Source organism: Calonectris borealis, chromosome 25 (genome assembly GCF_964195595.1).
Source record: "Calonectris borealis chromosome 25, bCalBor7.hap1.2, whole genome shotgun sequence".
Taxonomy (NCBI): Eukaryota; Metazoa; Chordata; class Aves; order Procellariiformes; family Procellariidae; genus Calonectris; species Calonectris borealis.
Window position 1 is genome coordinate 8593233 of NC_134336.1, and position 25783 is coordinate 8619015.

The window sequence follows — 25783 nt, forward strand, 5'->3', positions numbered from 1 at the left end:
AAGATGAGTGGACCCCTCAGCGTATAATCCAGCATTATGGACCTGCCACCTGGAACCCCAACGAGTGGATTAGCAGTGCTCGAGAACCTATCTATAATTTAAACCACATCATCCGGCTACAAGCTGTCCTAGAAATTATTACTAACGAGACGGCCCGTGCCCTGGATCTATTAGCAGACCAGGCTACGCAAATGTGAACAGCAATATTCCAACACCGCATGGTTCTCGATTACCTGCTAGCCGAAGAAGGGGGTGTCTGTGGTAAACTGAATGATTCCAACTGTTGCTTAAAAATTGATGACAGCGGTAAAATTGTTAAACAAATTACCGCAGGAATACGAAAATTGGCCCATGTTCCTGTCCAGACATGGAAAGGCTGGGATGTTGACTTGTTTTCCTGGCTCCCAGGCGGCCCATGGGTTAAGCGAGTCTTATTTTATTTGTTATGTAGTTTTGCCATGTTATTGTTCTTGCCATGTGTTATTCCATGTTTTATACAGTTAATTCAACGTGTTGTAACCAATATGCAATTTGTAACCACCATTTCACCTGATGGTGTTAAACAAATAGTGCTGTGCGTCGAACCATGCCTTCAGTAGTGTGGATTGTATGAATTGCTCTTTTCTAGTCTTTTCTACATAACTATCTTTCTCAAAACCGCCATGGGTCCTGAAGCAATCTTTGAGCCACGGGGTGGTGTGAAAGACTGAATTATAGAACTTTTGTCTCAAAGACTGCTTATCTGGGCGAGGGTTCCTTTGGCTGCTGAATATGATAAGATCAGCTGCAAGGTGTGAAAGATCTGGGCGAGGGTTCCTTTGGTTGCTGAATATGATAAGAATGGCTGCAAGGCCACAGAGATCTCCGGCTAGTAAGGTGTGAAAGATCTCCGGCTGGCACATGCTTGGACAGTCAAGACTCAGGAATGCGCAGACATGTCGTTGCCATGGAAACTGCAGCCCTCGAACGAGAATAAAAGGGACTGCCAAGAGGACCCCAGTGCGATTGCCGACCCCGCCGAAACACCGCGGATCCCGGAGCGACCGCCCACCACCGGAAGACCAAGAGACTTGGACCCCCGGGACGCCACGGATCCATGGTGGGGACTATTCTTGCAAATCTATCCTGAATACCTGCTTGACTTCTGTCTTTTTACTCTATTCTGTCCTATCGCTACTAATTTTCTACTTTTCATATTAAAAGTTGCTGTTTTGGGTATACGGCATTTGATCTCGTTTTGTGTCTTAATCTCGCTCTTGGGATCACATTGAAACCTCCCCCGACTTCGGATCGGGACATTCCCGACATCGGATCGGGACAACCCTGTTCCAGTGCGGTGTGGATCAGTCCATGGCAAATGGTAGGGCTGTGTTTCCACCCCTGGGACAGTCGGTTCCAGCTGTACTGGACACCCCTCCAAGTGAAAGCAAACTGTGGCCTGCACTCTGCCGCCAAAGGGATGGAGAAGAACGCATTAGTGATATCAATGGTGGCGTACCACCTGGCTGCCTTTGACTCCAGTTCGTATTGAAGTTCTAGCATGTCCGGCACGGCAGCACTCAGTGGCAGCGTGACTTCGTTCAGGCCACGGTAGTCTACTGTTAGTCTCCACTCTCTATTGGGCTTTCACACTGGCCATATGGGACTGTTGAAGGGTGAGCGAGTCTTGCTGATCACTCCTTGGCTCTCCAGTCGACGAATCGGCTCATGGATGGGGATGAGGGAGTCTCAGTTGGTGCGGTATTGCCGCCGGTGCACTGTTGTGGTAGCGATTGGTACCTGTTGTTCTTCAACCTTCAGCAACCCCACAACAGAAGGATCCTCCGAGAGACCAGGCAAGGTGGACAGCTGTTTAGTTTCCTCTGTCTCCAGGGCAGTTATACCAAAAGCCCACCGATACCCTTTTGGGTCCTTGAAATACCCTCTCCTGAGGTAGCCTGTGCCAAGGATGCACGGAGCCTCTGGGCCAGTCACAATGGGGTGCTTCTGCCACTCATTCCCAGTTAGACTTACTTCGGCCTCCAACACAGTTAACTCTTGGAATCCCCCTGTCACTCCAGAAATATAAATGGGTTCTGCCCCTTTATAGCCTGATGGCATCAGGGTGCACTGTGCACCGGTGTCTACGAGAGCCTTATATTCTTGTGGATCTGATGTGCCAGGCCATCGAATCCACACAGTCCAGTAAACCCGGTTGTCCCTTTCCTCCACCTGGCTGGAGGCAGGGCCCCTCTAGTCCTGGTCATCATATTCGCTATCCACTTCTTGTAAGTATGAGTCAGAAGCCCCTTTGTTAAGGTCGGAAGTGGAATCAGCCCTTCTACTCTGTCTGGGGAACTCACTAGAGACTGGAGCAGCAGTTTTCCTGGAAGAACCCCCTTTTGTGGTTGTTTTCCCTTGCAACTCACGTATCCATGCCTCTAGGGTCAAGGTAGGTTTTCCATCCCACTGCCTCATGTCCTCTCCGTGGTCACGCAGGTAAAACCACAGGGTGCCCCGGGGTGTGTACCCACGATGTCTCCTCTCTTGAGCAGAGGGAGGCTTGCTCCTAATGGCTGAGACACTGGCCCATGCAGGTGGGGAGCAGGACATATCCTCTTTGAGTTGCTGGACCTCCTGAGACAGTTTCTCCACAGCAGAGACACAGGCCCGTAGGGAGGAAGAGAGGCTTTCTTCATATTGCCAGGTGACAATGTGCTCGCCTGGATGACGACTGAAATCTTTTCGCATATCTCGCAGCTTACCCAGAGATAGGGATCGGGCAGTTACCATCTCATTTACAGGTTCTGCCTCTTCCTCCTCCTGTTCTCGTGATGGCCCTAGTTCATTTTCATCCCTTACTAAACAAGCTGATTTTCTTGTGCATTTTCTTTTTTGTATAGCGGCAACTGATACCGGCACAGGTTGGTTCTCTGTTGCAGGGGGTGGAGTAGCTGCAGTGCCTGCTGTGGCAGGTGGGGTAGCCACAGGGCTGTTGTTTTGTCGTCAGGGCTAGAGACCTTTTCTTCCCCTTGAGGGTTCTGAATAGTGTTAAACAGGGCTCGGTAGTGGTTTAACCGCAGCCAGCAACTAAACACCATGCAGCCACTCGCTCACCTCCCTGGCTCCGGTAGGATGGGAGAGCGAATCGTGAGGGCACAAGTCGGAAAACTTGCGGGTTGAGATAAAACCAGTTTAATAATTGAAATAAAAGAAAGTAGAACAGTAATAATAACAACAACAATAATAAAATGTACAAAGCAGGCGATGCACAATGCAACTGCTCACCACCTGCTGACCAACACCCAGCCCTTCCCAAGCCGCGAGAGCCCCCCCAGTTTTTATACTGAGCATGACATCACGTGATATGGAATACCCCATTGGTCAGCTGGGTCAACCGCCCCAGCTATGCTTCCCCCCGCAGCTTCCCGTGCACCTGGCAGAGCATGGGAGGCTGAAAAGTCCCTGGTGCAAGCACCGCCCAAAACATCAATAGGCTATCAACACTCCTCTCATACCAAACCCAAAGCACAGCATCCCCCAGCCACCAGAAAGAAAGTTAACTCTATTCCAGCCAAAACCAGGACAATAATGAATGATGAAATACATCTGACCAGGACTGTATACCTTCCTCTGTATACACAGGGGGCACCATTTTCTTTCAGCTGCCATTTTTTAATTAAACACCATAACCAAGTTATTTTCATTTCATTTCATTTCATTTCATTTCACAGATGTCCTGTGATTGGCTGGCAACCATTTCTTGATCCCGTCATACCCATCTGCTCTCAGGCAGACCTATGATTGGCTGTCAGGACCAGCCAACCCTACCCGTGTACCCAGAAACACATCAGGCACGGAAGTCCCCACTCACTAAATATGGGAAGAGGCAACTTTTGACAGCGTCATTCCCCATGGATTCTCATATTGCTTTGTGATTGCCTGATTTGACAGTATCATGCCCACATGTTCTCCCTATGATGTGCTGTCCATTTCCTTCGGACCAAGAAGTGTTCAGATATAAAAAGATATACCATGCAGTGGTATCCACTCTGGAATGAAGACAAGCACCTAGTGCAAGCGATATTCCTGTGGATGGCCCACCGCTTGCACAATCAACATCCAAGTGATCTTCTGGCTTCTGGCCCATCAGGTACTCAGGTAGCAGGGAACTCCCTTGCAGATACCCATGCCATCTTCCTGCTGCCAGCTCATGGAAGCACTCGGACAAAGAGGACTTCTGGAAGAGGCCACTCTCCATTGTCTTTGAAAAGGTCATGGCAACCAGCAGAGGTTCCTGAGGCCTGGAAGAAAGTCAATGTCACTCCTATCTTCCAGAAGGGCAGAAAGGAGGACCTGGGCAATAGCAGGCTGTTCTGCCTTACCTCGATCCCTGGGAAGGGGAAGGAGCAATTCATCCAAGCACCCGGACATGCCCAGCACCCAGCACCCCCAGTGCACCTGTGGGCAGTACTGCCTCCTGCTCCTCCAGATCAGAGCCTGGCCATGGACAGGCCCAGCGCCCAGCACTTGGACATGCCCAGCACCCAGCACCCGCAATGCCCAGCACCCAGCATCCCAGTGCCCAGCATCTATCCCCCCTCCATGCCAGAGGAAAGTCCCCACCGCACCTCAGGAGAATATACCCACCCAACCTGTCCCCATGCCAGAAGGATATTCCCATTCATCCCATCACCATACCAGAGGGACATAGCCACTCAAGGTGCCTAGGGACATGGTTTAGTGGGCATGGTGGTGTTGAGTTGATGGTTGGACTCGATGATCTTAGTGGTCTTTTCCAACCTTAATGGTTCTATGATTCTATGATTCTAACCCTTGCCAGAGTCAAATCCCTAAACGGACACCCACCACCTTAAGCTCCAATGCTACAGAAGTGGCCAGGAGTGAAAGCTGCTTGAGGCCCTCACCTTCCCTTGACAGCCCCTTCTCAGCCCCACCAACACCGGCCGTCTGCATTTAATCCTAACATCAACCTATGCCTTACTGTCATCAGAGCCCAGCTAAAAACGGACATGCACCAGATGGGGCTCCAACACAGAAGTAGCCAGGACCGAAGGCTGATGCTGGCCCTCACCTTCCCTTGGCAACCCCTTCTCAGACCCACCAACACCAGCCCCCTCCCTTTGTTCTCCCACCTAAACATCAACCTGAGCCTTGCCGTCATCAGAGCCCAGCTCCAAAACGGCCACCCACCACATGGGGCTCCAACACATTCCCAAAAACCAGCACCTCCAGCATGCAAGCACCCACCACCCAGACATGGCCATCACCATTCCAGGCAACAAGCACTCCCAGTGCCCAGAAGCCAGCACAAGCATATGTTGAGCACGCAGCACCCAGCACCCCCAGTACGCAACATCGAGCACCCGCACATGCCCAGCACCCAGTACTTCTAGCGCCCAGCACCCTGCACCTAGCCATGCCCAGCACCTGGACATGCCCAGCATGCCCACTGCCAAGCACTCAGCAACCTCATTGCCCAGTGGCCAGCACGCAGCACCGCCAGCGGCCAGCATCCAATGGCCAGCACCAAGCAAAACCTGTGCCCAGCAGCCAACATCCAGCACCCCGATATGCCTAGCATCAGGACGTGACCAGCACCCAACACCGGACATGCCCAGCACCAGGACATGCCCCCTCAGCAACAAGCACCAAGCACCTCAAATGCCCAGCACCCTCAGCACCCGGCACCCCAAGCACCCCACACCCCTTACACCAGTGTCCATCAGCCCCAACACCCAGCACCCAGCCGCCGGACATGCCCAGCACTCAGCATCATGACGTACCCAGCACCCCAAGTGCCCCGAATCCAGCACCCCCAGTGCTCAGCACCCAGCATCCAGCACACAGCACCCAGACATGCACAGCACCAAGTACCACCAGTGCCTAGCACCCAGTACCTGGACTTGCCCAACATCCAGCACCCTCAGAGCCCAGCACCCAACACCCCAAGCACCCACCGCCCAGCATCCCTAGTGCTGAGCATGCAACATCCCTAGCACCCGGCAATCCCAATGCCCAGCAGCCCCACATGCCCAGCACGTGGACATGCCCAGCACCCAGCACTGCCACTACCCAGCACCCCCAGCACACAGCACCCCCACTGCCCAGCAACCAGTACCCCCACCGCCCAGAACCCAGTACCAACAGTGCCCAGCACCCAGCTCCGAGCACCTAGACATGCCCAGCACCAACCACCCCCAGCGCCAGGCACCCAGCAACCCCAATGTCCAGCACCCAGCACCCGGCGATGCCCAGCACCCCAGGTGCCCAGCACCCCGCACCTGAACATTCCCAGTACCCAGCATCCAGACATGCCCAGCACCCAGATATGCGAAGCACCCACCCACCCCACCAGCACCTCCACTTTCATATAGCCAGAACCCGCAGCGGTTAGCACCCAGCACTCCCGGTGCCCAGTAGTCCAAAGCAGAGAAGCACCCCATCGGGCTCCCACACAGAATTAGCCAGGACTGAAAGATGTTGGTGGCTCTCACCTTCCCTTGGTAACCCTTTCACAGCCCCACCAACTTTGAGGCTCTGCGCTTGCTCTAATCATAACCCTAAACCTTGTCAGAGTCCAAGCCCAAAACAGACACCCAGCATCTTAAGCAGAAGTGGCCATCACCACACAGAAGTGGACAGGACTGAAAACTCTTGGTGGCCTTCACCTTCCCTTGGCAGTCCATTCACTGGCTCAACACCACCGTGGCTCTGCGCTTGCTCTAATCCTAACCCTAAACCTTGCCAGAGTCCAAGCCCAAAATGGATGCCAACCACCTTAAGCTTTGGTAGAGAAGTGGCTAAGCATGAAAAGTGGTTGTGGTGCTCACCTTCCGTGGCAGCCCCTTCACAGCCCCACCAACACTGGGGCTCTGCGCTTGCTCTACCACTCAACCATCAAGCTTGCTGGACTGAAAGATCCTGGCATGCCCAGTACCCTGCACACGCAGTGCCCTTCAACCAGCACTGGGACATGCACAGCACCCAGACATGCCCATCACCCAGCGACATGGCATGCCCAGCACCCTTCAACTAGCATCAGCAAATCATAGAATAGAATCATAGAATCATTAAGGTTGGAAAAGACCACTAAGATCACCGAGTCCAACCGTCAACCAACATCACCATGCCCACTAAACCATGTCCCTAAGGGCCTCATCTACACGTCTTTTAAATACCTCCAGGGATGGGGACTCAACCACTTCCCTGGGCAGCCTGTTCCAAGGCTTGACCACTCTTTCAGTAAAGAAATTTTTCCTAATGTCCGGTCTAAACCTCCCTTGGCGCAACTTGAGGCCATTTCCTCTCGTCCTATCACTAGTTACTTGGGCGAAGAGACCAACACCCACCTTTCTACAACCTCCTTTCAGGTGGTTGTAGACACCCACCTTTCTACAACCTCCTTTCAGGTGGTTGTAGAGCGTGATAAGGTCTCCCCTGAGCCTCCTCTTCTCCAAACTAAAGAGTCCCAGTTCCCTCAGCCGCTCCTCATCAGACTTGTTCTCCAGATCCTTCACCAGCTTCGTTGCCCTCCTCTGGACACGCTCCAGCACCTCCATGTCCTTCTTGAAGCGAAGGGGCCCAAAACTGAACACAGTATTCGAGGTGCAGCCTCACCAGTGCCGAGTACAGGGGCATGATCACATCCCTAGTCCTGTTGGCCACACTATTTCCGATACAGGCCAGGATGCCGTTGGCCTTCTTGGCCACCTGGGCACACTGCTGGCTCATGTTCAGCTGGCTGTCAGCCAGCACCCTGTCGTGGTTTAACCCCAGCCAGCAAAAATAAACTCCACGCAGCCGCTCGATCACCCCCCCCCAGTGGGATGGGGGAGAGAATCGGGAGGGCACAAGTAGGAAAGCTCCCGGGTTGAGATAAAAACAGTTTAATAATTGAAATAAAACTAAGTAGAACAGTAATAATAACAATGAGAACAACAACAATAACAGAATACACAAAACAGGCAATGCACAACGCAACCGCTCACCAACCGCCGACCGCGTGTCACAAACGGGGGGCGAGCCCCCACACACACCTGGTTTTTATACTGAGCATGATGTCACATGATATAGAATACCCCATTGGCCAGCTGGGTCCACCACCCCGGCTGTGCTTCCCCCTCCCGGTGCAAGCATCACCCAGCAACAGCCAAAGCATCAATGGGCCATCAATGCTCCTTTCACACCCCCCAAGCTACTGGGAAGAAAGTTAACCCTGTCCCAGCTGGAACCAGGACAATATCCACCCCTTATTCTATACCATCTATATCATGCCCAGGTCTCACATTTTCCCATACATTCCAATTAGTCACCGCTACTTTTCCCGGCCTTTTGATATATACACACACAGAGATATCATTCCCTTAGTCCATGGGCCATCCCTCTAAAATGTCCATTGAGTTCATTTAGTCCATGACTTCGGGTTCCACCTGTCATAACAGTCTTGCAGGGCAGGAGAGATGGTGTGTGGTGTTGGGCTCTTGCATGCGGAGGCCAGTTCTGGGCGCTCGTCCAGTTCTATCATTGTTGCACCTTGCTCAGTTTCATCGGTGTTCATCCTACATTAATCTGGGTGATTCCTACTGTAATACTGTTAATATGGCATATGGTAACCATAGAAGTGATGACATACAGTACTATGTAATAATCATACAGTTCAGTTCATTGGCTATTTTCACCCAAAATTAAATCCCCTTGAGGTACACACTGGACTTCCCCATCCTTTCTCATCACCCACCAAGTGCACCCAGGTCCCTGAGCAAAAGCAACCCCACAGATGGGTTTTCCCTTGCCAGAGGCAGGAGCAACCCAGACTGTCTTCCCCAGCATATTTCTCATATGCACGACAGGGACTTTATCCCCCTCTACAGTACATAAGGGTTTGGATTGGGCAGGGCCAGCTCGAGTGGCAGATCCCCTAGTGTTGACTAACCAGGTGGCTTTTGCTAAATGTGTGTCCCAATGCTTGAATGTCCCACCGCCCATTGCCCTCAGTGTTGTCTTTAACAGCCCGTTGTATCGTTCGATTTTTCCGGAGGCTGGTACATGGTAGGGGATGTGATAGACCCACTCAATGCCATGCTCTTTGGCCCAGGTGTCTATGAGGGTGTTTTGGAAATGAGTCCCGTTGTCTGACTCAATTCTTTCTGGGGTGCCATGCCGCCATAGGACTTGCTTTTCAAGGCCCAGGATGGTGTTCCGGGCGGTGGCATGGGGCACAGGGTATGTTTCCAGCCACCCTGTGGTTACTTCTACCATGGTGAGCACATAGCGCTTGCCCTGTCGGGTTTGTGGGAGCGTGATATAATCAATCTGCCAAGCCTCCCCATATTTATACTTCAACCATCGTCCTCCATACCAAAGAGGCTTTACTCGCTTGGCTTGCTTGATTGCAGCGCACGTTTCACATTCATGGATAACCTGTGCAGTAGCGTCCATGGTCAAGTCCACCCCTCAATTACAAGCCCATCTATGTGTTGCATCTCTCCCTTGATGGCCTGAGGCATCATGGGCCCACCGAGCTATAAATAATTCACCTTTATGTTGCCAGTCCAGATCTACCTGAGCCACTTCAATCTTAGCAGCCTGGTCCATCTGCTGGTTGTTTTGATGTTCTTCAGTGGCCCGACTCTTGGGTACGTGAGCATCTACGTGACGTACTTTTACAGTCAGGTTCTCTACCCGGGCAGCAATATCTTGCCACAATGCGGCAGCCCAGACGGGTTTACCTCTGCGCTGCCAGTTGTTCTGCTTCCACTGCTGCAACCACCCCCACAGGGCATTTGCCACCATCCATGAGTCAGTATAGAGATAAAGTACTGGCCATTTTTCTCGTTCGGCAATGTCCAAGGCCAGCTGGATGGCTTTCACCTCTGCAAACTGACTCGATTCACCTTCTCCTTCAGCAGTTTCTGCAACTTGGCGTATAGGACTCCATACCGCAGCCTTCCATCTCCGGTGCTTTCCCACAAGGCGACAGGAGCCATCACTGAACAGGGCATATTGCTTCTCGCTTTCTGGTAGTTTGTTATATGGTGGGGCCTCCTCAGCACGTGTCACCTCCTCCTCTGGGGATATTCCAAAATCTTTGCCTTCTGGCCAGTTCGTGATCACCTCCAAGATTCCTGGGCGACTGGGGTTTCCTATTTGGGCCCGTTGTGTGATCAGTGCGACCCACTGACTCCACATAGCATCGGTTGCATGATGAGTAGAGGGGACGCTCCCTTTGAACATCCAGCCCAGCACTGGCAGTCGGGGTGCCAGGAGGAGCTGTGCTTCAGTACCAACCACTTCCGAAGCAGCTTGAACCCCTTCATATGCTGCCAATATCTCCTTCTCAGTTGGAGTGTAGCGGGCCTCGGATCCTCTGTATCCCCGACTCCAGAACCCTAAGGGTCGACCTCGAGTCTCCCCTGGTGCTTTCTGCCAGAGGCTCCAGGTAGGGCCATTCTCCCCGGCTGCGGTGTAGAGCACATTCTTCACATCTTGTCCTGCCCGGACTGGCCCAAGGGCTACTGCCTGAACTATCTCCTGTTTAATTTGTTCAAAGGCTTGTCGTTGCTCAGGGCCCCATCTGAAGTCGTTCTTCTTCCTGGTCACGTGACAGAGAGGGCTTACGATCTGACTGTAATTTGGAATATGCATTCTCCAAAAACCCACAACGCCTAAGAAAGCTTCTGTTTCCTTTTTGTTACTTGGTGGAGACATGGCTGTTATTTTATTGATCACATCCGTTGGGATCTGACGACGTCCATCTTGCCATTTTATTCCTAAAAACTGGATCTCCTGTGCAGGTCCCTTGACCTTACTTCGTTTTATTGCAAAGCCGGCCTTCAGAAAGATTTGGACTATTCTCTCCCCTTTCTCGAAAACTTCCTCTGCTGTGTTGCCCCACATGATGATGTCATCAATGTATTGCAGGTGTTCCGGAGCCTCACCCTGTTCCAGTGCTGTGTGGATCAGTCCATGGCAAATGGTAGGGCTGTGTTTCCACCCCTGAGGCAGTCGGTTCCAGGTGTACTGGACGCCCCTCCAAGTGAAAGCAAACTGTGGCCTGCACTCTGCCGCCAAAGGGATGGAGAAGAACGCATTAGTGATATCAATGGTGGCGTACCACCTGGCTGCCTTTGACTGCAGTTCCTATTGGAGTTCTAGCACGTCCGGCACGGCAGCACTCAGTGGCAGCGTGACTTCGTTCAGGCCACGGTAGTCTACTGTTAGTCTCCACCCTCCATTGGACTTTCGCACTGGCCATATGGGACTGTTGAAGGGTGAGCGAGTCTTGCTGATCACTCCTTGGCTCTCCAGTCGACGAATCAGCTCATGGATGGGGATCAGGGAGTCTTGGTTGGTGCGGTATTGCCGCCGGTGCACTGTTGTGGTAGCAATTGGTACCTGTTGTTCTTGGACCTTCAACAACCCCACAACAGAAGGATCCTCTGAGAGACCAGGCAAGGTGGACAGCTGTTTAGTTTCCTCCGTCTCCAGGGCAGCTATACCAAAAGCCCACCGGTACCCTCTTGGGTCCTTAAAATACCCTCTCCTGAGATAGTCTATGCCAAGGATGCACGGAGCCTCTGGGCCAGTCACAATGGGGTGCTTCTGCCACTCATTCCCAGTTAGACTTACTTCGGCCTCCAACACAGTTAACTCTTGGGGTCCCCCTGTCACTCCAGAAATACAAATGGGTTCTGCCCCTTTATAGCCTGATGGCATCAGGGTGCACTGTGCACCGGTGTCTACGAGAGCCTTATATTCTTGTGGATCTGATGTGCCAGGCCATCGAATCCACACAGTCCAGTAAACCCGGTTGTCCCTTTCCTCCACCTGGCTGGAGGCAGGGCCCCTCTAGTCCTGGTCATCATATTCGCTATCCACTTCTTGTAAGTATGAGTCAGAAGCCCCTTTGTTAAGGTCGGAAGTGGAATCAGCCGTTCTACTCTGGGGAACTCACTGGAGACTGGAGCAGCAGTTTTCCTGGAAGAACCCCCTTTTGTGGTTGTTTTCCCTTGCAACTCACGTACCCGTGCCTGTAGGACTGAGGTAGGTTTTCCATCCCACTTCCTCATGTCCTCTCCATGGTCACGCAGGTAAAACCACAGGGTGCCCCGGGGTGTGTACCCACGATGTCTCCTCTCTTGAGCAGAGGGACGCTTGCTCCTAATGGCTGAGACACTGGCCCGTGCAGGTGGGGAGCAGGACATAGCCTCTTTGAGTTGCTGGACCTCCTGAGACAGTTTCTCCACAGCAGAGACACAGGCCCGTAGGGAGGAAGAGAGACTTTCTTCATATTGCCGGAGTTGGCCAGCCAGTTCATCCACTGTTTGTTCCTCTCCATCTCTCCAGGTCATTATTGCCAATGAGTTTGCATGTGACGCTGGTGCGCTCCGTACAAACTTCCGCCACATGGGTTGGGTGCATTTGACTTCATCTGGGTCTTTGGATAACTGCTCGTTGTTCAGGTCATCATAAATCACTTCCAGCACGGCTAATTCTCTCAGGTGCTGGATACCTCTCTCCATGGTGGTCCACTTGCCTGGGTGGCATATAACATCTTCCTTGAAGGGATACCTTTCCTTCACACCTGACAGGAGTCACCTCCAGAGGCTGAGAACTTGTGCCCCTTGTCCAATTGCTTTGTCAATGCCCCCTTCCCTAGAAAGGGATCCCAGCCGCTTGGCTTTCCTACCCTCTAATTCCAGGCTACTGGCCCCGTTATCCCAGCACCGGAGCAGCCAGGTGACAATGTGCTTGCCTGGACGACGGCTGAAGTCTTTTCGCATATCTCGCAGCTCACCCAGGGATAGGGATCGGGTGGTCACCATCTCATTTACGGGTTCTGCCTCCTCCTCCTCCTGTTCTCGTGATGGCCCTGGTTCATCTTCATCCCTTACTAGACGAGCTGATTTTCTTGTGCATTTTCTTTTTTGTATAGGGGCGACTGATACCGGCAGGGGTTGGTTCTCTGTCGCAGGGGGCGGAGTAGCTGCCGTGCCTGCCCTGGGGGGTGAGGGAGCCACTGTGCTTGCCGTGGGGGGTGGAGTAACCACAGGGCCTGTTGCTTTGTCATCAGCTGCAGAGACGTTTCCCTCCCCTTGGGGGTTCTGAGTGGTGTTAAACAGGGCTCAGTAGGCGTGGGCAAGGACCCAGCACATTGTAGTGATTTGCGTCTCCCTAGAATGGCCAGGGTGACAGCATACTTCTTCCAAATATTGTACTAATTTTTCAGGGTTCTGCACTTGTTCAGCGGTGAAGTTCCAGAACACTGGGGGTGCCCATCGCCCTAGGCATTTGCCCATGCTATCCCACTCGCCCTGCCACTCATAACTATCCAGCCTTGGGGCAGATCTCTGGATGACATTCTTAAATTGCTTACTAACCTTGGATAAAACTGCAACAATATTCCCAAGGAGTACCAATAGATGTATCTTAACTACCCAGGGATGTTCAAGGTACTGGCAAGTTATTTTAACAAAGGAGATGACATCATAGAGAAAGGTAGCGAGGGTGCCGTTCTCTACTTCCTCCATAAAAAATCTCTCGGAGGAAAAGGTATAATTGCTAATGGTCTCCATGAGGTGGTACCCGAAATGCAGAAACGGCTTCATTACGAATCCCAAATACCAAATAACCCCCAATGCCAGTGTTTTAGTAAAAAATCTCCCAGGCAAAACATCATTAATCACGGCAGAGCACAACAGACTACAAAACCCAACTCCAATTTTTAACAGGTACAGTAAAAACAAGAGCACGGTGCAGAACAAATTAATATGTTACCAGATATAAATTCCTTAATATGCTCTAAATAATCTGTCGTTATCTCAACCCTTCGGGCCCCATGTTGGGAGCCAAAAAGGACTGTCGTGGTTTAACCCCAGCCAGCAAAAATAAACTCCACGCAGCCACTCAATCACCGCCCCCCAGTGGGATGGGGGAGAGAATCGGGAGGGCACAAGCAGGAAAGCTCCTGGGTTGAGATAAAAACAGTTTAATAATTGAAATAAAACTAAGTAAAACAGTAATAATAACAATGAGAACAACAACAATAACAGAATACACAAAGCAGGCAATGCACAACGCAACCGCTCACCAACCGCCGACCGCGTGTCACAAACGGGGGGTGAGCCCCGCCCCCACCTGGTTTTTATACTGAGCATGATGTCACATGGTATAGAATACCCCATTGGCCAGCTCGGTCCACCACCCCGGCTGTGCTTCCCCCTCCCAGTGCAAGCATCACCCAGCAACAGCCAAAGCATCAATGGGCCATCAATGCTCCTTTCACACCAAACCCAAAACACAGCACAACCCCCAAGCTACTAGGAAGAAAGTTAACCCTGTCCCAGTTGGAACCAGGACATCTTGGAAAGAACAAAGTGAACCTTGAGTGAAGATGGCCTGGTTGTTCAGATTTTTCTGCGTCCTCTAACCTTTTACAGTTCAGTAACTGTTACTTTTCATAATGGAAATCTAGTGATAGAAGCAATGCTAATATAAGCTAAAAGTAAACAGGATTTTGAGTATCAGTGGAACAAAATGATATGGTGGACTCTTTTTAAGATGCAGGGAAGGCAAAATGGATGGTTGGGACCTATTTTAAAAGGCGGGGGAGAGGAGCGGGGTCCTCTTCCATGCCTACTATAGAGGCATGTTCTACAAAGGCAGAATTCCCTTCAAAAAGCCTATAATCAAGAATGATGCATTTAAACTTGCCTCCTTTTAATTTGATCTGAATTTCTTGACCTCACAATATTGTGGAAGAACCGCAAACTCCAAACCTCCGGTTTCTTGAGTACTCTTTCCTGCCCTGTAACATTCTGACTCCAAAAACTTGGAGAATGCGCTATTCTACTTATCAGGCAAAATACAGAAAAAATAAAACCAACAATGGGACTCTGAACTGGCCTTAATCCAGTGGTTTGTAATCTGAACCAGAAAGAATACTCTGTATGACTCCGTTCAGCAGGTAGAAAGAGCTGCTTTGGGCTTCTAGAACTGCAGCTGGCGTGATCTCCCAGTTGTTTGTCTGGGCCTCAGCACTGGTTACTCAGTCCAAGTGTCTCAGGTAGTTGGTTTTTTTTGTTTGGGCCTTATGTAAAAGGTCAGAAGGCTTTCCTCCTCTTCAGAAGACTAACAGGGTGTAAGCCAAGGCAAAGCATGGAGACCTTCAGGCACACGCTGTTCCTGAAAGGCTTTTCAAGGCTGTCTTCCTAAGTAATTTCGTTTGGGCCTCTCTGCTCTGCAAAAAGGGAATCGATCGAACGAATTCACGTCCCTTTGGTTAATTCAAACTAGATGATTAGCTTAAGAGGGGAGATACCACTTGAGTTTGAGCCAATTCTGCCCTACTTGTGAAAGCAAGCTCAAAAAAACCCCAAAATGTCTGTGATCCAAATTCTAGCACTGCCAGTTCTGTTTCCATTTAAACGTAAAGCCCTGAGCAGCTGAGAAGTGTGGTTGTTGATGGATTAAGCTCCAAGAAACAGGCAGAGGCGGCAGGCTCTCTTCTGTGTTCTGTCAGGCTTGAGCACTGGCAGCACAGGTGACTGGTTTTTAGTTAACAGCTATGAAAGCAATGGCGCAGAGTTCTCGTGCTTTAGCTAAGTGCCTGTTTGGTTGCAGGGCAAGCTAGTCAGACTTTAGAATCTGGTTTAGGCAGGGGAGACTTTGCTGTGGTTTGTTTTTCTCCAAAGATCTATGGGTTTTGTAGCCTAACGGAAGCAAAAGCAACTTTAAGCTAGGTCAGGAAAGAACCTCGTGCATTAGCAGACTCTCCTTTAGTGACCTTTGAGTCCATTTTGCTGTTGGCATTCAAACTGTTTTAAAAAAAGGAAGAAGATTTTGCTGCTTGTGTTTGATTCTCAAACCCCAAGCTTTCTTGAAATATACTGTTAGTGTGTTGAGACGATAAAAGCGTGATGTTACATATAAAATTTTGCTTTTGTATCTGTAAAGGGATTCTGCAAAGTGCTACGTAATTACATATGAACATGCATTCTTACGAATTGACTGATGTTTTTCTCTGTATTTGTGTTGTTTTCAGAATACACAGATGAGAATGCCCTGATTCCTAAGAACTCATTGGTAATTGTTAGAAGAATCCCTGTTGGAGGAGTTAAAGCTACCGGCAAAACCGATGTTATGTAAGTATCCATAAAGCATTGTATTCTTTGTTAGGGGTTTCAGTGTGTTAACTTTTTTTATGGATATTAGTTTACAGAGGCGTTCTTTCTTGTTAAAGCTGCTGTTAATTTTTGTTGGCATGGGGTAGATTTTAATGTATCTGTCCGAAAGTGGACTTACATTTTTAGGCCTGCTGGGACATGGGGTTCGAACTCCAACCATGGTAACTTTTAAGATTATTCTGTTGGGTTTGTTCTTGGGGTTGGTTGTTCTGAGACCCAAGTTGTAGATCCTGTTTCCTCGACGTGCAGAGATTCCTTATTATATGTGTTTGCTTTTATGGCTTTTATAGTAAAGACAGATACGCATTGTAGTGTAAACGCATACTTTGTTCCCGTCTCAGAAGAGTCCGATTCTCAGTGTTTGACTATTTCTGGCATTTGGGGGGGATATGGCAGGTATTCTTACGCCCCGAATCTGGGTTTTTTGCATACTAGCTATAGAGGAAAGACCAAGGTTTACCAGTTGGCAAACGATGCAAACAAGAAGTTCCATTCGTAAGTGATTCCTATGCGTTTCCTCAAGACAATGTCCGTTTCAGGCAAGAGAAGAAGAACAGTATCCTAAAGTGTATTGCCTTTTGTGCAAGTACGATGAAGGAATAGTTAATCCTTTCCAAACTTGAAACTCAGTAAGCAGTTTAGCACATTACCAAATGTTACTAGTTATCTTGCTACGTCTGTTTTTACCCTAAGCTGGTATCTGTGCTCCGGGTTTTGGTTCTGTATTCCTAAGATTTACGGAGGACAGAGAATCAGGTGTATTGATTAAAATTACAGCTATTCCAATGCAATGCTGACTAGAGGATTACTGCTGTCATTTATGTATTCATACAGTCCAGTTCTATATCAGCTACATTAGCATTGTTTGAACGGTCATGTTTTCCAGCTGCCTTGAAGATAGGTCTCTCCACCACAATTAGTAGATATTATTAGCTTGTGGTTTTGCCATGTCTTTCTAATGTTGGTTCTCAATAAATCAAGTAGACGGATGAGTTACACTGTGTCTCGAACAAAGAGTACAGCAGCCTCCTGGTACCCGCGAGGCATCTGCAAGCAAAAAACCCTGAATTTATGTGGCTCTGCATCTCAACTTTGGGCGTATTCCTGCAGTAGTTGTTGCAGTGTTTTCAGGCACTCTCTAGTAATTCTGGACACCGCAGCACTGTGCTTATAAACGTGGCCTTGTTTTGGGGGTTAATTTAAACACGTCTGCTTAGTGCTGTCTTGTCAGTGCATCCTCTGTTTCGGGCACCCTCTCCACCTCTACAATACACACAGTATTGTAATGCTGCCCTAAAATGAGAGGATAGATGCTGCTAGCATCAAAGGTCAAATACATACCTGTATGTATAAGGGGATAAGGAAGGAATGGCACTGCTGTTCTAGCGTTGAAAATTAACCAGGCAGATTAGCTTTCTAGTCTTTCAGCTGTGAACATTGCAGAAACAACTGGTAGAGTGGTGAATGTTTGGGAATGATGAATGTATGCTGTAATGGTGGAGAGGCCTTCAAAAATGCGTTACTCTCCTTTTAGTACGCTCTTGAAGGTAAATGTATGAAGAATCCATGCTGTGGTAATCTAAAGGATGTCCTTGTCCTTCCTCAACTTCAGGAGGTACGTGGCTGTCATTGCGAGCCTGGTGGTGTTCTAGCAGTGGCAGGGAGCATGCGCCTTTCTATTTGTACACCAATTGCACAGCAGCCTTTGAATTGCCTCTGCTCATGGGACACTTTGGATGATGTGTGAATTGTTTGTTAACGATATCAATGGTTGCATGGCTGATTCATGATGAGTAGCGTGCAGATACAGATCAATGAGTATGTGGAATCTCAGCAAGTTTTCAAATTTAATAAATATTTCCTAAAATATCGTAGCATTTTCAAGATTATCTTGAAGCAAATTCTGGCAACCAAGACCTTTTTTTTTTGTCACAGGTCTCCTAAATCGCACAAAGGCCTAGGACCTGCTTTCAGGTGGCATTTCTACTACTATTTTTAGTCCATACAGCATATGTAACACATTTAGTGTTCTGGCACTTTCATGGCTAAGATATCTGAACACAGTGCTTGGGCTTCCACAGAGAAACACTGTTCTAAAGACGATGCTGCTGACATTGTTGTTATTTGTCAGATGACTGATTTTTTTCACTTAAGTAAACGTGCACTTGGAAGTGTCTAGACTATCGCTGTTCTTTCTTAGAAACTAAAGGACTCTACCTGGTACCTATTTGTAATACTAGCGATACACAGATTGGCTAAAGTTACCTTCGTATTTTGATGGTTGATTATTTATGAACACAAAACTGTAGTACAGACTTCCTGGTTTTGATACTTATGTAGCAGAGACAAACTATCTGAGGACTTCCCCTTGCACTGTTGTGTTCTATATCTGTAAGCCTTAGAGTAATTTGTGACAAAGTAGAAATGGGATTCTGGGGGGTTTTTTTAGTTGCACTGAATGTACCAAGAGAGAACGGTTTATGTATATGAATAAATTTCCACATTCACTAGACTATCAGAACATAAAGTTTTGACGTTCAGGTTTTATAATCTGTTTTCAGTGCTTTCTGTTTTTGGTACAAGTGCTGTATTTGAAGTTCTGATCACCTTTATTTCTTCTTCTAGAAGTCAAACTGAGCCAGTAAGTGGAACATCAAAAGCAGTATGTAAAAACACAATCTCACACTTTTTGCTGCACGCTGCACTTAAGGTAGCCTTGGATTAATTTTCCAAACATTAACTTAATAGATTTTCCAGTAAAACATAGTATATGTTGTAAATACAATGTATTTGATTCAGCATAGTAGAAACGGAGTAATGCCATCATTTGCACAGTTCTATCTAATGTGAATATTGGTGTTTGTGCCTAGTAATGCATAGTATTTCATACTGGATATGCTAGACTATTTCCTGAATGACTTTGTGTTGTACAGATAATGTACAATCGTTTTTAGATCACGTAGGTTCAAGGTCTGCACAACTGAACATGGTTTTTGAAAATGTTATCAAAAACCACTGAGAAACCGTTATTGTTAAACTTGGTACTGTTTCTTACTTTTGACTTGGGGGTTCAAACAAATACCAAAACCAACACGTCCCACACGTTTTGAGGACAGTTCTGTGCAGCTAAATGCTTCCTTTTCATGTCCTTAAAGACCTGGGTATTTGTTCCTGAAACTGTATAATTGAAGTGATATTGTTTGGGCCCCTCTGAGTGCATAACTGTCTTTAATAGATTGCTGTGAATTTAAATATCGTTGCTACACAAAGTGGTATTCTAAAGTTCTACATTTGACCTTTCCGCTTTATCAGATGAAGCAGTTTAGTTTAATAGTTTGTCTGCAAATGAAAATACGTAAAACCCAGTGTACAAATTTTGGCACAAGGTTAGAGCCGGGTGCATTTGTAAAGGGTAAAATCCCTGTCATTTTTCTTAACCTCCGCCTGCAGTACATTTTTGGATCTGGGTGACTTCAGGGCTGGATGCTGCTTTAATTTCCCAAAGGCTAAGCTTTTCTTTAGGATACTGCCACTTTGAATTTACATTTGGAAAAGGGGCAGCGTTTTTCTTCAGGTTTGAAGACACTGTCGTTCTGCTGCTAAAACAGAAATAAGTAACACAAGGAAATACTTGGCTGATTAGTTTACAAACCACACTGAAAAGAAGTTTCCTGTAGTGATGCTTCCTTCTCAAATAAATATTTTTTTAAAATCCTTTTTAGCTGAAAATTGATAGCTTCCTTACCCCTTCGACTTTTAAGCAGCTGTGAGCATTTGACAAGGGTCCCTCTCTGAGATATTCTGGAGCAAGAAGTTGATCTCCAGCGGGTTTGGTTAGTTTAGCTTCTTCTCCTTAACCACATAGGCACTCTTAAGCTGTCACAGGTTTGGACTTTGTTTCGAACAAATACCAACTACACTAGGTTGGAAATGGCTCTTTCAGTGACACTCGGAGGATATAGTGCAGACTGTCAGACTACAGTAGAGGTTAACTATTGCTCTGTTTTTGATTGTAGAACTTGAATATGAGTTTAATTTTTTGTGAACAGATTGATGACTCTTCTGCATCTATTTCTCTGGCCCAGCTGACTAAGGTACATATATATTCTTAAAAAAAAAGTGTTTGCTTTGTATTTTTAAATCTTATACTGTGATCTATAGCTGGAGAACTGTTGTCATGTGAACAAACCTTTAATTTAATTTTTAATAATTTAAAGTATTTCTTTTAACTTTAAAATGTGTGTATATTTTGATACTATCCTGGTAAAGAGTAGTTGCCAGCTTGGGAAGATAGAAGGGGGAGGACCTTATCAGCCGCAACGTAATGTTGCAGTATTACTCATCTTCAAGACACAAAGAAGAAGCACTTCAGAAGCTGTTTACCGTTTTTCATACTTTTCGTTCATTTTGCATTGGAAACTAACACAATCTTCACAGAAGAATTTAATTGGCTGTAAGTGACGGACATTTCAGGGGGGGTTGCAAGAGCCAAAATAGAAGCGTTTCTGGAACACGGACAACTGCATGGCTATTTTTGAATTTCTAGGCACTACAGTTATAGATCCATGCTTTGAATGCTGCACAATTTCATACACTGTAGCATATATACAGTGGACAACACAATCTAATTTGTTTGATCACAGACTGTGTAAATTGTGTAAATGTACCTAATTGTTTACAGGAAAATACTGATGCGTATGTGTGGCGTATTAGCAAACGTGACCTTCTGAAACTGTTGTAATGCCATGTTTTGCTATGGAACTGCTTGCATTTTTTGCTCAACAACATGTAACTTTGTCTGGGAAAGCACTAGGGATTGCACTTCGTGAAAAGGTGTAGTGCTAGCCAATTAAATTACTAGTCTTTAAAGTTACAAAGATTAGAGAAGGCAGGGCCTAATGCAGAGGAGCTAGTTCTTTCTTCTGAAAATAAAGGCTGGAGTTCCTTTCCCAGAAAGAAAAATCTCTTCCCACTGGTAACTTCTTCCCTCTCTCACTGCAGAAATTAAATTGTGGACAGTTGGTAAGAAAAAAAAAATAGTTTGGAAGGTAGCCACCAGGAGAAATTGGTCTCTGTTAGCGCTGTCCCTAAACATGTCCTTGGTTCTGTAAACTCAGGTGAAGTTTTACTCTAAAATGTGAAAAACTGTCCAAGTGGTGTACACATTTAAGCTTTTGAGAAAATGTAAGTATTTCAGAAAAATAGAGGAACATAAGATAAAGCAGCTCCAAACGGTTCCTTACTCTAACCTCCTCAGTGCAGGCTGGCTTAGCATGGAGGCAATGTGTTGTAAAAGGTTTTCTGTTTTATTATGCATTAAATGCCATATTGAATTTTGGTCTATTCCTAGTAATGTCTTGTGGGTTTTGGATGTGTTTTGTAAACCGCTTGGGTTCAAACAAATTAGTCAAGTATCTGTAAAGTCTTCTGTAAATGTTAATGGAAATGATTTCATAGATGTCGATCTGGATTATGTTACAGTTGAGAAAAAGCTGTGTATATGAAACAGCCCTTTAACAAAATGCTGAAACAAGCTGGTTGCTTTTGTGAATGAATGCATCTAAAACCAAAACCATGAGTGGTTGATCTGAATGATAGGTGCTTGAGGGTCCAAATCATTTACAGTCACTCCCTTAGACCCTGCTTGTATCTGTACTAGCGTGTAATAAAAACATTTGAACAAATACTACTTTAAAAAAAATCAGCTGCCTTCAATAATTTGAAGATCCAGTTCTGCATAACGTTTATATTACAATTTGTATGTTAAAAGGACACGGTCAACTGGAAAAAACTGCAGGTTTTGCTTATTGTAGTTAACTTGCTTCCTATGAAGAAGTTAGTGGGGGGGAACGTGAAGAGCCTAAGGTTTTGAGTGCCCAGGAATGCTCTTTTCAAGTAGGTTAACAGGCACATAAACAGCCTGTAATGATGTAAGGACTCCCCAGAACATCTTTTGGACAACTCTGTTTCACATAAGCAGCTGTTTTCATGCAACCTCAGCTGGCGTTGTGCTGCTCTTTACAGGGTTGGGTGAGTGGTGTTCTCTTTGGCAGTGTGGGCTTAAATGTGTTTCTAATGTGTGTGTCAAATAATTACCTGTTAAACAGACTGCCAATCTGGCTGAAGCCAATGCTTCCGAAGAAGATAAAATAAAGGCTATGATGCTACAGTCTTGCCAGGAATATGATCCAATCAAGTAAGTGTTGATAATGTCAAATCTGTTCTTTGAAGATTATGGAAAAATTGTAGAGAAGTTTGTTTTAACGAGAGAGACACGTGCATACCTTTTTCTTCTTTGCCCCAAACCCTTTTAGTTACATGCAGAAACCCTGGGGTCCACCTCCACCATCATATGCTTGCTTTCGTTGCGGAAAACCTGGCGACTATATAAAGAACTGCCCAACAAATGGGGTAAGACTGTGGGGGACTTCTGGTGTTCCTTAGCTTTTCATTTTTTTACCTTGGCAGTTACGTAACAAATCCATGAATACTCATATTAAGAATTGTTTCTCTTGGGATGAAAGACAGAGGTTCATATGGCAATGTTGCCAAGCCCTTCAAAATCCAAGGGAAACCTGGCATTATAAATGTAAACTTTTCTTTTTTCTAGGTCATAGACATTAAGTATGTCCACAGATCTTGCTCTGTGAACTTTCATGCATATTTTTATACATTTCAATATTACTGGAAATGTTTCTGATTTTAACTCTGTTTAATGACAGTTCACAGTTTTTAGTATTTCATGTAAAACCAAGATGTTTCTGTTGACCCCATCTATTGAATATTTGTGCTCTGAATTGCGCTTTGGAGGAGGAGCGGGTTTGTATCTCTTTTCTGAGTGGATGGTGAGCTAAGGGATATTTCACCCTTAAAGAACCTGAACTTAAGCCAAAGAATGGAATGAGTTCAAAACACTGCTCAAGCCTTTGGAACATCCTGGCTATATTCATTTAGGAAAATAAGTATTTTAGTCGAGCAACCCTTATGCTAGGTAAAAGGAGAGGATTAAAGGCTTTTGCTGCTTAAAATAATCATTGAAATGTCATTTTAAGTGTGGGTCTTAAAAGGAGATATGTCTGCATTTCTTTTCTTAACAGGACAAAAATGTTGAGCCTGTTCCCAGAATTAAAGAGCACAGGAATTCCAAGGAGTTTCATGATGGAGGTGAAAGACCCCAATACAAAGGGTGCTATGCTGACCAACACTGGAAAATACGCAATACCAACTATTAATGCGTAAGTATGGAATTAATTGGACTGGCCAAAAAGTGAGCGAGAGAAACCATGCGTGCATGTCTGAGTGGCTATGCAACCAAGTTGGCCAGCATCTGTAATTACGGGGCAGGAAGCACTGTCATTGTGCTTAACCATAGAATCTGTGATACTTTTGAATATTAAAATAGGGTGGTCCTACTGTTCCTGCCCCTGGAAGTTGGTTAAACGTGTGGTATGCTAAGAATCTGTATTTCTGCAAAACATTTCAGTAGTGTTTGCAGTGGAGTCGTTCTCTCTGAAAGCTCGTTTTGCTTTTGGTTTATGTTTCAAAGGCTTCTTGCAAAATTTAACAAGTAGCTGTTGGACTGAGATTTCCGCCCCCTCTGACTTTTATCAAATCCCATGTGTGAAACAGACTGAAGTTTTCCTGTTGCTATAAACTAAGAAAATACTGCTGTGTGCTGACACGAGTGGCTGTTTTAAAATGCACTTGGTAGCACTTCTGTGTTTCTGTCATGGATCTCGTTTTGTAGGAGCTGTAACATAGACTTCTTCCATTTATAAAACGTAGTTACTCGGAGACTAACTTTACCCTGAGCCTGCAATTTACATTTACCCTCTGGCAAAGGAGAGGTGGGATTCATTTCTCTCATAGAAAATGATATAGCCAACTCTGGTGACTTACTGTGGTCTGCAACAAACGGATAGTTCGGCATTTAATCCACATTCTTCTCCACGGGAGAGTTGGTTCAAACCTTCAGAACTCAAGCCTACTAATGGTTTTTTGAGATGTCTATCAGGTTCCCGTACAAAGACAACCAGCATTACCAAGTCTTCTGGGCCCCCAAGGACAAGCAATACCCACAACTGGTAAGTAACTGTAACTTCAGAATTTCTTTAAAAAAATTACCTTCAGAGGAACTGAATGGGATTTCTTTCTTTTTCCTCTCCCCACTCCAAAAGGTCATCCAATGAGAGCCAGTCCAGTTCGCTCAGCAGGTGGCAGACCAGGCTGGGAAGTGTAAGTATTCTACAGAAATTCAATAGATGACTCCTTGTCACCTGTTAAAAGAGGCTGTATAACGCATAACTTATACAACAGCTGATTTATAATGAAGCAAGTATGCACAGACAGTTGTGGAGAATCCAAGTGGTAATTAATTTTTAAATGGCTTCATTTGAATTGGCTTTTACAAAGGGCATCTGTGCTTCCACTAAGGCTATTTAAAATAAAACTCCGGTACATGACTGAAAACAGGACTCTGAAAAATGAACGCTTTTTGAGGAAACCATAATTACCTATAAAAATTAAAGATAATTAAAGGATCAGATGGAAAGCCACCTTTTCCATTACTGGCTGAATAGGGCTGAAGAAATTGATTTCCCAATAGGAATCAGCCTCCAACATTTTTTTTTTAACAACTTAGTTGATACTGAATGAGCAAATGGTTGGAAAAGTCAACACTGTTCTTTTATGACAATTTTGCATTTCTTCAATTTAGTCATCTCACATAGCCAAGACGCTTTCTCTCAGTTGGAGAGAGAGGAGGCTGTTTTACCTATTACTGCAGCGTCAAGCTAGTCCTTCCTTTCGCTATATGTTTGTTATAGACAGATTGTAAGAGTGCATTGTGTTTATAAAATCTTAAAGGTAAATCAAAAGAAAAACCAGGATCCATCCCACAGGTTGTCTGATATCTCCAAGTCAGTCAGCAAGAAAACAACAATTCAGGGACAGGACCAGGCCAAATACCTCATGATGAGGCAACAACATAGGAAGCGTATGTGGAAGAAGTTAAAAGAAGTTCCAGAGAAGGTTAGTTAATATCTGTGCAGTGCTTGGAAGATCAGGAGTGTGATGTATTAAGTGTATCAAGGAGTGGCAGAGGAGCAGTGGGCGCTTGGCCCACGGGAGATGGGAGTCTCTTTCAAGTGTGGGCAGCCTCCATCCACAGGTGCAAAGCCGAGTATAAGGAGAGAAGACTGAATGAACTGTTGGGGGTGAGGATGTGGAAGGCAAGTATGAGGATCAGGAAATGAGCGTAGTCTCTAATGAACAGAAAGCAGGGAGAAAAATGCTTATGTTGGCAGGATGCCATTGGCCTCCCTTATCTAGGGAGGAGTTTTACAGAGAACAACGGAGACTTAAAGAGGAGGAAGTATTTGGCTCAATGAAGTTGCCTTGTTTTTCATGTTTGTATTTCAACAGCATATCGGACTGCAGTTACACTAAAGTGCATCTGACATAAGGAAAAATGACAGTGTTTTTTCCAATAGAATTTTTCGTTGCAGGTAGTAAACATGCATAACTAAAACAAGACAAATGGAATTGAAAAATTTTATCAAATTCCTCAATTTGCAGTAGCATTATGTCAGCAGCTG

General features: G+C 46.4%; 1 protein-coding gene across 1 annotated transcript in view; it reads left to right on the plus strand.

The window, feature by feature from the left end:
* Positions 1–6765: 6765 nt before the first annotated feature.
* LOC142093014 (E3 ubiquitin-protein ligase RBBP6-like) overlaps positions 6766–25783 on the plus strand; it is a 47588-nt gene continuing 28570 nt past the window's right edge. Inside the window, 1 exon segment of the mRNA XM_075173879.1 lies at positions 6766–6791. Within this exon segment, the coding sequence (XP_075029980.1) occupies positions 6766–6791 (26 nt within the window).